Genomic DNA, 12,936 nt, shown 5'->3' with positions numbered 1-12,936 from the left:
GACAGTTTTCCTCCCATGTGGTTCATTTTCTAGTCTGTTACATATTTTTAACAAAGACTTGTCTGTGGGAAGTCAAATCACTAATGATTTAAATTAAAGCAGCAAAAGCCCATCATGGGTGGACACAGTCCAACTAACAGATACACGCTGTGCAAGAACAGCTTGTTTGAACAAATGTGGATTGTAGCCACTCAGCAGCAATAGCAGTGCCTCCCAGCAGTTCATCATCAGCCACGGAGAGGATCTGCTCACAGATTGGATCACATGAGCGTTTCCCTCCTACCCCAGGTAACATCAGCTCCAAGTTTCAGCCATCTCCATTACATGCTTAAAATATCTGTATTGACTTCTCCAGAAGATTAGGAGTGTTGGTACAACTCCTTCTCTGTACAACAGCCTTTCCAAACAGCACAGCCACGTTAAAGGCAATGAGAATGGGTTCCTAGACAGGGTGTGTATGGAGTTACGTGGTGTTTTCTGCCTGTATTTCAAACTGTGCAATGGGTTTGTTATTTGGTATGCAAAGTTATGAGAACATTTTAATCATTTGTAGACTTACAGTGATGGAGCTTATTCATGTTCCTTCAGGAGTACATTGGAGCATGTGTGGTACTCATAGCAGCTGTCACTTCTATTACCAGTTGCCTGTATAGTAAACTCTCTTCAGGACTTGTAGGCTTGGGACTAACCTATGCTCTTATGGTAAGAATCTCAGGACCCTTTCTGTCTCTCCCAAACATATTTTTGTAATTCTTCAGGGCACAAAGGTGAACAGGAAGATCGAAGGTGTCTGTACATCTATAGTGGGTACTGTAACGTCACTGAAACCATGTGTTAACTTCAGTTCACATTCAGTGGTTGACATATTTGAGTGTATGCTTTCTTCAGTTGTTAGATAAAATATTTATTGTAGTATTAGTTCAAATATGTCAACAAAACATGGCCAAGTTGCATCATATCTTTTTATATTGTTTTCCATTGTGAAGAATATTTTTTCAGTGCATCAATTGTAATTATGCCCTGGTACATCATTCTAGACTGTCAAACCTTAAGTTACTAATATGATGTCTTTTCACCTGTCTTTACTGTTCCCCTCCCTCTTTCCTGTTGGTGTAGATCAGATCTCCATAGTACCAAAGTATCTGTGCACTGCAGCTAGGAAATTTAACCTTTAGTTATTGTTATCACCCTGTTGATGTGTACTGTACAGTTCATTCACAACTTCAGCTTATGAAGGCTGAACAAGCATTACTGTGGAGGAATATAAACTGCATGCTGGTCAAATGATGCAAACTACTAAAAATCTGGAATTTAGCAGTGTATTTGCTTTACATCAGGTGTCTAACTATCTGAATTGGATGGTTCGTAACCTGGCTGACATGGAGATCCAGCTGGGTGCGGTGAAAAGAATCAATGGCCTTCTCAAAACAGAAGCTGAAAATTACGAAGGGCTCCTTTGTAAGTGCAGTTTTGTGCAGCATGCAGAAAGAGCTTGCTGAAATTTTAATGATTTTTGCACTGTATTACCATGAAAAAATGTAGTAAATCACTTAATGAGCTGATGAATTTATTATGAGAGGATTGGTTCCTTGTTTTTTTTCCCCTGTGCTCTTGGTACAGCTTCCTCACAGATTCCCCAGAACTGGCCAGACAGAGGGGAGATCCAAATCCAGAACCTCAGTGTCCGATATGACAGCAACTTAAAGCCAGTGCTAAAGCATGTCAATGCCCACATCTCTCCAGGACAAAAGGTAAAGAACTGCAGTGATTCTGAGAAGCTTTTTAGACTAGCACATCACAGAAATCAGAGTTGAAAAAAACATACAGTATGTTTTGATGACTGAATTACAGAATTTTTGCTCTAAAAGAATGTAGTACACTGTAGGGGAGTCTATGGGTTTCTTAGTTGTGTGTGTTTAGGTATAAGTTATAGTGATAAGTTAGAACTACACACCACTTCTCAGTATCCCAGTGCCCTGCTGTCAGCATACAGTGCCAAAAGAAGTGACAGTGACCCTTTACTGTTAGACCTGCTTTCCATCATTCCCATGTGGCTCCCTTGCCTTTATTCCCATTTCTCTTCTGCTTCATCGCGTCTCTGTTTTTTCTCTGTTGGTTTTCTCCTCCTTAGTCCTGTTTGCCTGTGTCCTTCCTGCTAAACAAGGCCATCTCAGGATCTGAAGTTTTGCCTGCAGCACTGGCTAGCCCTCCTTCTGTTCCTCTGTGTCACTCTCCTATTGTTCCTGTATGTAGGACTGGCCTTGGTTTATCCCTAAATGCTCAGACCCCTAAAGACAGAGAGCAAACTTAGGGACTCTGTTATGGCCAGTTCAAGTCTGACTGAACTGTCAGGAGGACATGAGGATCACGTGGATTGGAAAAGCTCTGTCCACTCATCTTAAGTTCAAATACGGACATTATCCACTTCTGCTCACCTGATGTTCATCTGCTTTCTGTGACACAGATTGGAATCTGCGGCCGAACAGGCAGTGGAAAATCCTCCTTCTCTCTTGCATTTTTCAGAATGGTTGATACTTTTGAAGGTAAGATTACACTTTTTCATATCAGTTAAGCTTAGCTCCTGAAGGTGCTTTGGTAGTCCTTCCTGAACAGCAGCAGCTTTGAAGTGCGATTTCTGAATCTGCAGGACATACTCTCTGGCCTCATTTAAATACGATATCATCTGTTACCTAACAGCTGTGCCGTTGATAAGCAGGATCAATAAAAGTCCTACCTGACAGAAGGAAAAGTCCTTTTGTGCTGTTAAATCACAACAGTAGGAGTAAACTATAAAAGGGGAAGGAAGGTGTTCAAGTACAATGATGGATCCACGCACAAGGCACAGATAGGACCCACAGGCCCAGAAAACTCAGCAACTGGGGATTGCCTTTTGGCCTGCTGCCCTGGAATTTCTTGCCATCTTTCCTGCTATGTGTGCCACATCCACGTACCTCATGAGTGTCTTCCTGTGCATCTCAAAAAATTTTAGACTCGATTTCCCAGCCACATTGCCCACAGGACCTTTATGCAGAGCCAGACAGCTGTACTTGGAGATAAAATTTCAAAGTGCTCAATAATAATTTGGCTTTCTGAAATGCTTGTTCCCCCTGGTAACTAGTCCCTGGTTGAAGTAACCTCTTGCCTTGCTGTTTGATAGATGTTTATAATGGTCAAGCAGATAAGTAGTGTGTCTAATCATTCATAAAATACTACAGGTACACTTCGTATTCTTCCCAGCTGAGACTTAGTCTCAAGACAATTGTGCTTGTTGCTTAACCAAAACTTGTTTCATTAATGAATAAGGGGATATGCCATTCAAGGCCTGTTCCTGCTGTACTGTACTGTAAGCTGAAAGTAAGCCATGTCTTTGCCAGCAGCTGTGTGGCATGATAAACAGTCTAGCAGACTATCCATTTTCTTTTGAATAGGAAGGATTATAATTGATGGTATAGATATCGCTAAGCTCCCCTTACAGACGTTGAGATCCAGGCTGTCAATCATTCTCCAAGATCCTATTTTATTCAGCGGAACAATCCGGTAAGCATTAGGCACCAACAATAAAAACTATATAATGAGTTATAAGCCATTATGTACTGTAATTATACCATATAATGACTTTTACAGAATTGCTGATAGCAAACTGTTCAATTGCAGTATTCTCAGTTGGAGTAGGGAGGATCACTGCCTTCTGTCCTTTTTACCCACCCTTGCCAGACTGCACCTTCCCAGTGCCTGAGCCTGGTCAGCACACTGTGGGCAGAAGGCATCCCATGCCTGGGAAGTAGGGGAAGTCACTATTTCTCCAGGATCGAGTAATCAGTTTAGCTCACTGATCAAATACCTATAACCACCAGCACTTCTTGAAATCTTTCTCCTACATCTGTTTTCATCTGTCTGCTTTAAAAAATGAGATGGAAGAAAAGCAGACTAAAACATTTATGTAGAAAAAGAGGAAGCAATAGAACAATATGAGAAGTACTGGGGGAAGTCTGGGGTATTTTATCTTGGAGCCTCTATCCGTGTTGCTCTTCTAGTCTTTGCGATGTTCTTTCATCTGAGAATAAACACCTTGTTTCTTCCCCTGCCCCCACTCTTTCTCTGAGAGGATGATGCAATAGAAACAGTGGCAGAAAGTACCACAGTTTCAAACAAATGTCCTTCCTTATGTCTGTGGCATTTACCTTAGAAAGGAACAGTACAATCCTCAGTGCAGAGTTACATCACCTGCAGTTACAGTTGCTACATAAAAGTCAAAGTTCACTAAAAATAATACAGGCTTCTGTGGTTTGCTGACTCCACACTAATACAGATCCCAAGATTATCTCCTGAACATGAATATAGCATGATTGAATTGTGTCAGAAGATGAGGTGACTGTATACCTTTGTTTTATTAATTAACCTATTAAAAAATTTATTTGGGCCAGCATTGGTCATTGACAGCACATACAGTAGGAGTAAAAAGTAAAAATAAAGTGTTATGCACCATTAAATCTTTTATTTCTGATTATCATTCTGTATATTAATATGATAATGAGATTCACATTTGTTGCTATCATTTGTGGGCTACAGCAAGCTAAAATAACATTCATCTGTTCATAAATTCAAGATTTGTTCGGTTGTAGTGAAGACTTGCATTTCATAATTCAGTATGAAGCTTGATTGTTCTGTTTAGAATTTCTATAGCAAAGAGACATTGCATTTAAAAGGAGAGATGGTAGAATTTTGGCCTTTGTTAAAAATGAATGTTAATTTAAACTGATTATATTCACAGCTTTTTTCTTCAGACCTTTTTCTAGTAAAACATGAGAATTTCTTTATTCAGAACAAAATAAATTCTAAAACCACAAAGGTATCTGCAAAACAGAAAGCTTTTCCCGTTCTGCGCAAATGAGAGAGTCAAATTTTGTTCTTAATCACATTGGTATAAATGTTGACTACGTCTGCAAAATTCAGTGCATTTATACCAATGATAGATCACAATCAGGCCCAAATCTTTAGCATACCATTCTGATTATTTGCATGTTTGTTTCTAAGCACACTAAAAGAAGAAATACATTGCAGAAGTTTATATTGACTGATATTCTTGAATTACACATAACTGTAGGTTTAACTTGGACCCTGAGAAGAAGTGCACTGACAGCATGCTGTGGGAAGCATTGGAAATAGCACAGCTCAAGCATGTGGTGAAAGCGCTCCCTGGGGGCCTAGGTAATAAGACTTCTTTCTTGAGAAGATTGCTTCCAGTGTTCACAACATCCCTGTTTCACGCTTACTATTTATTAAAAAGGTAGTTGCTGAAGAAAAAGCGTTTTAGGTTTATGGAAGGTGACAAAAAGTGTTTGCCTGCAGGCAAAGGTCCTATATCCATATAACTCCCTTACCCTTATATCCTATATCTAAGGATATAGGATATCCTATATCCATATATCCCTCTCTATCCCTATATCCATATAACTCCCTTAAAAGGGCAGAATCCTTTTCTATTCAAATCAATGGTAAAATTATTATTTTATCTCAGTATGTCTTCATTATGAAGCATTGAGGTTTACAGGTCTTGTGAATTCAAATAAGGTATCAAGTCAGGTGTTATCTAGAATATGTTCTTTTGTATTTTCCAATACTTGTGTCCAGGGAGGAAGATTTGAGAAGCTTAAAGGTGTGAAGCATTTGGCCATGAAAAAAAAACAAAACCAAAAACAAACCCAAACCTTAAAAATGGTAAGTTATACAGCCTTAGGGTAAAGAAATGGTGGATGCCACTTTGACAGGGGGGATGCAGTGTCCTAGACTGCACGTGTTCCAGAGCAACTTGCTCTTAAACTTCCTTAGCTACTCTGATGTCTAATAGATATGAAGAATATCATGAGACAGAAGTACTTGTTTTGAACAGTGGAAATAAAAAGGAAAAATAGGGTCACCAGCAGCTGTAGACCTAGGAAATGTTACTTTGAAAGTCTTTATGCTCCAAGACAGACATAATTTTCCAAACATATGCTTTACTCTGATCTGACCTTCTCATACACACACACAGGCAGACACCATAAATACTGTTTTTGCTATATCATTTCCAGATGCTATAGTCACAGAAGGGGGTGAAAACTTTAGCCAGGGCCAAAGACAGCTGTTCTGCCTAGCAAGGGCTTTTGTGCGGAAGACAAGCATCTTCATCATGGATGAAGCCACAGCATCTATTGACATGGCAACAGTGAGTTTGGAGTGTTTCTGATTTCTGTTTTTCCTTGAGGGGGACACAACCACTAATATGCAAAGAAAAATGTGGAAAGCAATTCTATCTGCTCTCTAATATGCTTACACCATATTTAATGCAGATGTGTTCACAAGTCCAGGTAGTTGTGAGTCATTGCTGACTAATCTAAAGCGCTTTTAAATTGTTTTACCAGGGGTTTAATAGTTATTCCAGCATTGCTTGCAGTAGGAAAATGAAGCATGTTATTTTAATGGGCAGTTTGATCTCCTGAAGTAAATAAAGCTGTGGAAGGTCAGCTAGGATGATCAGTGAAGGGTAAATTGGCAAGCAAATTTCCACAGCATGATGGACAGCACAAGTCAGGAGGTTTAGAAGGCTTGAAAGTAGTGTCAAGAAAATAAACAGAGACATAGAAAAGACATACCAGGTTATTGCATGAATTGCCTGAAATTGCTAGACAGAGGTTAAACCACACAATAATAGCGTACTGACTGGATTTTAGCCAAATAGAACAGTATATTCTTAGGATTTTTTTTTTCCTCTGTTATGTTATGAGAAATGTTTCAGTCTTCATGGTTATTCTGTGAGTAAAGAATATAATTGAAGGGGTTTGTTACAACAGCTATAATTTTTAGTTAGGTAAAATGTTAATGTGTTGGGTGTCAGTAAGGTTGGGAATTAGACTGTACGCAGCCCAGTTAAAAGACATTTTGAATTTTGCCGCACTGAGGTTATAGTTCCTCCCTTAAGATACATATCTAAAGAACAGATAATAACAAATAAAGGTATCTGTGCTAGTGACATTTCTGGGCAGAGTTTGGTACACAACAACATGTTTTCTAAATAGCAAAGGATGAGTACTTGTTGAGTGAGAACTATGTACGTTAAGACCATCTTAAATATCATCTCCGCTGTTAACTGTGCCAGGTACAGCACACTCCCTTGCTTATCCCTGCCACCCCTTGTTGTTAGATGTCCCCATTGTGCTGGGACATTCCTGGGCTTGCAGCAGGGTGAAGAATGCACCGCAGAGGTGCCAGCATGCAGGCAGCCTGGCAGGACCCTGAATTGATCTTTGATTTCCTCACTGTAAAAGTGAGGTCAGGATAGCAGGGGTTTGGGGGCTGGAGCACGGCTCTCATGTGCCCTGAAGTGCAGAGGCAGTGGGGGTGGCAGGATCAAGCAGGGCTATCTAACTGGAGACCAGGCCCTGACTTAGTTCTGACATGTAGTTAGTTTTTTATTTCTGTAATGAAGGATCAATAAAAGCATGTAATAATCAGTGGTTACTTAAGCCTTCTTAGTGTCTGTCTGTCTATCATGTAACTTCTGTTGTTTGAAAAGCAACGAATGTTTTTTTTCACAGGAGAACATACTCCAGAAGGTAGTCATGACTGCATTCGCTGACCGTACTGTAGTTACAATAGCAGTAAGTACAGTCCCTGCTGCCATTCTAATGCAAACAAGAATCAGAAATGCCCCATTAGTCAATTCTTGTCAATGTTAATAAATGTGTTAATTTGGCCATTAATCTTTTTTTTAAAGTGGTATTTAAGTGCAAACTTTCTTTTCCATTTTAAACTACTTTCTTATTTAAATACATGTTTCTTAAATGTGTTGCGTGATGCTAAGTCTGCCCGTAAAGACACACAATCTAAGAATGCGGTCTATTTTCCGTTATCCATTTTAGGCTAATTTAAAATATAATATGACTTTGACTACTGTGAAATCTAAGAATATGTTTCATCAAGCTACAATAATTTCACTAAGGACAAGTAAAATTGTGTAATAGTTCTCCCACTGGATTAAGGAATTATGTTTCAGAAATTGAACAAATAAATGAGAATCTTACTAACTTTTAAAAACAAACATTCCTTCCCTGTTGACAGTGATGGAATTTAAGTTTGCGTATTCTTGAAGTGATTATACAAAGATCTCAAATATCTGTAAGAAAATTGTTTATGAAAGAGATTTGACCTGAATCAAAGCAGTTGGCTCAACAGATTTGTCAGAAGCAGTACATAACTTTCAGTCCTCTATTTTCTAAAAATACACATATTTCAGGGAGGTGAAATAAAGTCATTATGCTTCTTAAAATTTAAAAATTAAATACAACTCAGGAAATCTATGCTTAGGAATCTTACAGCATCTTTTTATTTTCACCTAGCAAATGTGTAATAGAAAACCTGATTTATCTTATGGTATCCATTCAGTGTGTCATTATAAAAAAAGCAAAGGAATCGTAAGCATGAAATTTCCTGATTTCTCTGCATGAAAATTGAGTTGCACTGCATTTTGCATTTATGTATTTTTTTCAGTTTGTTTGGGCATAGGCTGAGAAAGTTTATTAGTCTTGCATTCTTTTGGTGAGTTTTAAACTGTACAGTTCAAACAAACAGCATTTTAGAATAAACTTACTTTGACTGTTTTTACTTCCAAATGTAAATGTGGTTTACAGCAGGTGGGTTTGCATTCAAAATGCTCTGTAGTAGAAACAATGTGGAGGTCTGGGGGGCTTTTGGGTAGTGGTTTGGTTTTTTGTTTGGTGTTTTGTTGTTTGTTTTTGATTTGGTTTTGGGTTGGGGTGGTGGGTTGGGTTGGGTTTTTTTTTCAGAGAAAGCCATATATTCCTAATTCGTGTTTAGGAAGATAGGAATAGTATAGTACTGGGTCTATATTATCTATGTTACTTTACCAGCATGGCAGCACTGATTGTGTTATACTGAAAGAGATTAGACAACAAGGGCAAGAAGTACAACTGGAATGTGATATTTCAGTCCCCTTCCCCTTCCTGGGGACTGGATAAATGTCACAGAAGGACTGTAGCAGAGATGAGATTTGTAGATACCATCAGTGATTATTTTATGGAACATCTGGCTAGGAAGCTACAGAAGGAAATACAAGAGTTGTTTTGGTACTGAGAGTGCCCCAGATCTGATTAGGAACCTTATGGGTGAAGAGCGATTGTGTAACAGGGTCCACAGTATGCTGAGATTAAATATCCCTGCAGGAGTAATGCAGACCAAAAAAATCCAGTGCAGTTACACTCAACTTTAAAAAGTGGAATTCTGCAAAAATGAGGAGGCTTGCTAAAAACAAACCCCAAAAATAAATGAGGGGAAAAACAAAGCTGAAAGAGGAAGCAAAGAAAATTGAATCTGACAGAGATCATGGAAATTACTGAAGGATTTTATTCAGAAATCCCAGAGCCAATGCATGCTATTTATTTGGAAAGGCTTGAGTAAGGATAGAAAGAAGCTGGTATGACTAAACAAATAGAAAAGACTATTAGAAACAAGAAGGCATTCATGTAAAAGCTGAACTCAAAGCCAAATAAAGAAAACAGAAATGATCATAAGTTCTGGCATGTTACATGTGAAAATGCAGTAAGGCAGGCCAAAAAAAAAATAAAAAATTATGGGAGCAGCTTCTGGAAGCCATCAAAACTGAATTTGTGAATCCATGAACCCCTGAAACACACTGGGAGCAAAAGTCTGTCAGTCTATAGGACCATTTGATGATCGATACGTGGAAGGAATGCTGAGAAAAGATAACGGCATTGCAGAAAAGCTAAATTAATTCTTTTCAGTATTCACTGTGGAAAGAACTGGGGAGGTTTCTTCCTAATAAAATAATCGTATGTTAGGGCTTACTAGGAAAAGGGTAGAGAACAAAAAAGAAAACATCATACCACGATATAAGTCCGTAGTTCACCCATACCTCGAACGTTGTGTGTAGCTCTAGTCTCCTCATCCCCATAATGACACACTGCAACTGAAAAATGTTGAGAAGCACAAGGATGATCGGAGGCATGGAACTGCTCTTTATGGGGAGCAGCTGTGTAGACTAGGCCTCTTCTGCCTGGAAAAAACATGTCAAAAGGACGTGTGAGAGAGGTCTGCAAAATCATGAGGCAAGGGGGAAGAGGCATCAGATGAAGCTCCGAGCAGCGAGGCCCAGAGCATACAAAAAGGGGTATTTGTTCATGCAGTGGGGGGCAGGCCTGGAAAAATCTTTTCCAAAGGATGTGGATGCAAAATGTTTATGAAAGCTCAAGAGAAGACATGGTCAAGGTCTCAGAAGAGAGGTCTATTCAGTTTTACAAATAGACAAACCACAGCAAGCTCAGGAACCCCCCTGATGTAGACATGGTCTAGGACTGGGAGAGCAGTCGCATGCAGTACCATGCTCACCTGCCCTCTTCCCACTCTTCCTGGCTACCTTCTTGTGGCAACCCGTGGTGGCAGGACTGCGGGCTAGGGACATCGTAGTCTGAACTCACATGACTCTTCATACTCAAGTACCTATGTGCAATTTAGGTACTTGAATATCCATGTGGTTCTTGGTCTGTATATTTGTCTGCAGTATTTGAACAGTAAATGAGGATGAAAAGTAGAATAAGTAGCCTTAATCAACCTTGAACTTGTCAGGAAAATTAATTTCTGGAAGTCTGTCTTATCTTGGAATATATTTGATAGGTACACTGAACTGGCGTTTTGGTTATTTGTTTTTCAGCACCGCGTGCACACAATCCTCAATGCAGATTTGGTTATTGTAATGAAGAGAGGAGTTATTTTGGAATATGACAAGCCTGAAGTTCTGCTAGAACAAGAAGATAGTGTCTTTGCTTCTTTTGTACAAGCAGATAAGTAATAAAAATAAATGAAGCATTTAAAAGTACCATTGTATTATTTTCAAAACGTGTAAAATACCTGTAAATAAATATTATTTCATAATAAATTGAGGTTTTCCTTTTTTAATAAAATGAGTCATTTTTCTCCATCTGAAGCATTAATGAATTATCCATCTATTTTCTTTTTTTGTATACTACTACTCTTCTTTTTATTTGCTACCAAAGAATCATGAAATATAGTTGGAAAAAACTACATGGGTGAAATATGACAGGATACATCAACAACAACAAACGCAGCCAGCATGGAGTTTTTATGTAACTCTTAAACCTCTCCTGTCATTTTATTAACATGTTACTTTTTATGTGTCATAGCCCTGCTGTAGATAATGCTCATGACTAAATAAATGCGGAAGGAAAAATTATATACCAAAGGTATTTCTCAAAAGCTTGTATCTCTTTTAAGCATATGACTCTGTAAAGCTTTAATATCTAAATATAAAATCTATGAAACTTTTTTTTATATCGTGGTTTATTGATAGTGCCTGTGTCTCTTGACGTACTCTTGAAATTAATCACAAGCTGATCCCTTTAGCCTTTCTTAGGCTGCCTCACCTCTGCCCCCATTGAATCATATTATACTGATCCTAAATGGGATTGAGCCAGACTCCCTCCCAAACTGTGAGGAAGCTGAGAGAAGGCAGGTTGTGATAAAGTATCAGTGTTTAATGCACACTGTTTCCAGACCAATACAGATGTACCAATTCATCTGGAAATTATCGCTCCAAATCTGGTAAACAAACAGTATTAAACCTTTCACTGTAGCTCAGAGCTATGAGAGCTTGACTCATTGTCTCCTAGTTTCACATATTTCGCCCACTGTCATGCTGTTTCTAGATTCACTGTGATCTTTACCAATACATTATGTATACTTATTGAGATAACTTGTAATCACTGAAATTATCCTAGTTTGGCTGGACAACTGCTTATCCCTGCCATATCAGTTCATTGTGACAATTGTTCCAGGACTTGTTAATTGTTAAGGGGTTAAAATGTCAACGACCCAATGGAAGGCTGCAATGAATTTTTCACCATTATTCTTTTTATAGCAACTTTGGCTTTACATTCATTTTTGTACTCTTCCCCTTTCTGAAGAATTCCTAGCACTTGGGAAAACTCCTTTCTCTTTTTTAATCTCTTTTGGCCTGCTCAATTAATTTGGAAACTGTTTTTTAAAGAGTATTTTCTAGAAGAAGACACCTCGGTGTTCTCATTAGGACTTGTGATGTTTTTAATGTATTACTTCTTTTCTAGCACTGCAGCAGAGAGTAAGGAAAACTGAAGAACTGTTGTTCCTGTTTAAGTAGCGTTACCAGTTCCACAGCAGAGTATTTGCAGCATCTGCCTGCTATTACTTGTGCAATACCTGAGGGTGTTAAACTGGAGCCAGAGAATGTAAAACCAACAGGAGAGTGTAGTATGAACAATGGTCAAAGTGGGGAGGTAGAATACAGTTGCGCAGATGAAATGCATGAGCTCTCTCATTGCCTACTACAGACGAAGGGAGAAAACAGGCACTTGGGAGATACCACCACCTCCTCCTCCTCCTCCAGAGAATCATTTTGCTGCAGAGCTTCAAAGAAAAAAATGGCTGCAGAACTATTGGTGTGTTTTCACTGTGGGATACTAGGCATCTACTAGGGCTAAGAGAGATGAAATGGAAGACAGATGAGTATTCTTCCAGGGTAGCAGAAGGGCACAGAGACCGGAGAGCAGAGCAGTTTTCTACTCTAGCTACTGTGCATGCTGTCTCCTAGCTGCCCAGCCCTCGTCTAAGACAGCATCTCATCCTGTAAAGGCAAAAGACACAGAGCAGTGACCTTTTCATATGCTTTTAATAAAGTGCCTGGGCTTTGGCACTGCAATATGGACTAGCTCCTTTTCCACAAGGTTCTGACAACCTTACCTGGAAAGGAATGCAAGGGAGTAAAGGACACAGCATACCACTAAGATGACTGTATTACATCTTGCAGTATTAAGAACTCCAACTACAAGTGTCATACATTTCCATTGTAAATGGAGCTTATATTTCACAAAG

At 38.9% G+C, this 12,936-nt stretch overlaps 1 protein-coding gene across 1 annotated transcript in view; it reads left to right on the top strand.

Moving 5' to 3' along the window:
* ABCC8 (ATP-binding cassette, sub-family C (CFTR/MRP), member 8) overlaps window positions 1-10,949 on the top strand; it is an 80,560-nt gene extending 69,611 nt beyond the window's left edge. Inside the window, exons 31-39 of the mRNA XM_010563839.1 lie at window positions 589-702; window positions 1,338-1,458; window positions 1,621-1,751; window positions 2,465-2,543; window positions 3,429-3,537; window positions 5,105-5,208; window positions 6,072-6,205; window positions 7,575-7,637; window positions 10,724-10,949. Of these exons, the coding sequence (XP_010562141.1) occupies window positions 589-702; window positions 1,338-1,458; window positions 1,621-1,751; window positions 2,465-2,543; window positions 3,429-3,537; window positions 5,105-5,208; window positions 6,072-6,205; window positions 7,575-7,637; window positions 10,724-10,861 (993 nt within the window). The 3' untranslated portion in view covers window positions 10,862-10,949. The remainder of the gene's footprint in view (window positions 1-588; window positions 703-1,337; window positions 1,459-1,620; window positions 1,752-2,464; window positions 2,544-3,428; window positions 3,538-5,104; window positions 5,209-6,071; window positions 6,206-7,574; window positions 7,638-10,723) is intronic.
* Window positions 10,950-12,936: the final 1,987 nt, after the last annotated feature.

Source organism: Haliaeetus leucocephalus, unplaced genomic scaffold, assembly GCF_000737465.1.
Source record: "Haliaeetus leucocephalus isolate CR32 unplaced genomic scaffold, Haliaeetus_leucocephalus-4.0 Scaffold173, whole genome shotgun sequence".
In the NCBI taxonomy this organism is placed as follows: Eukaryota; Metazoa; Chordata; class Aves; order Accipitriformes; family Accipitridae; genus Haliaeetus; species Haliaeetus leucocephalus.
Note: the sequence above shows the minus strand (reverse complement) of the source record. Positions and strands in the feature narration are given on the sequence as shown.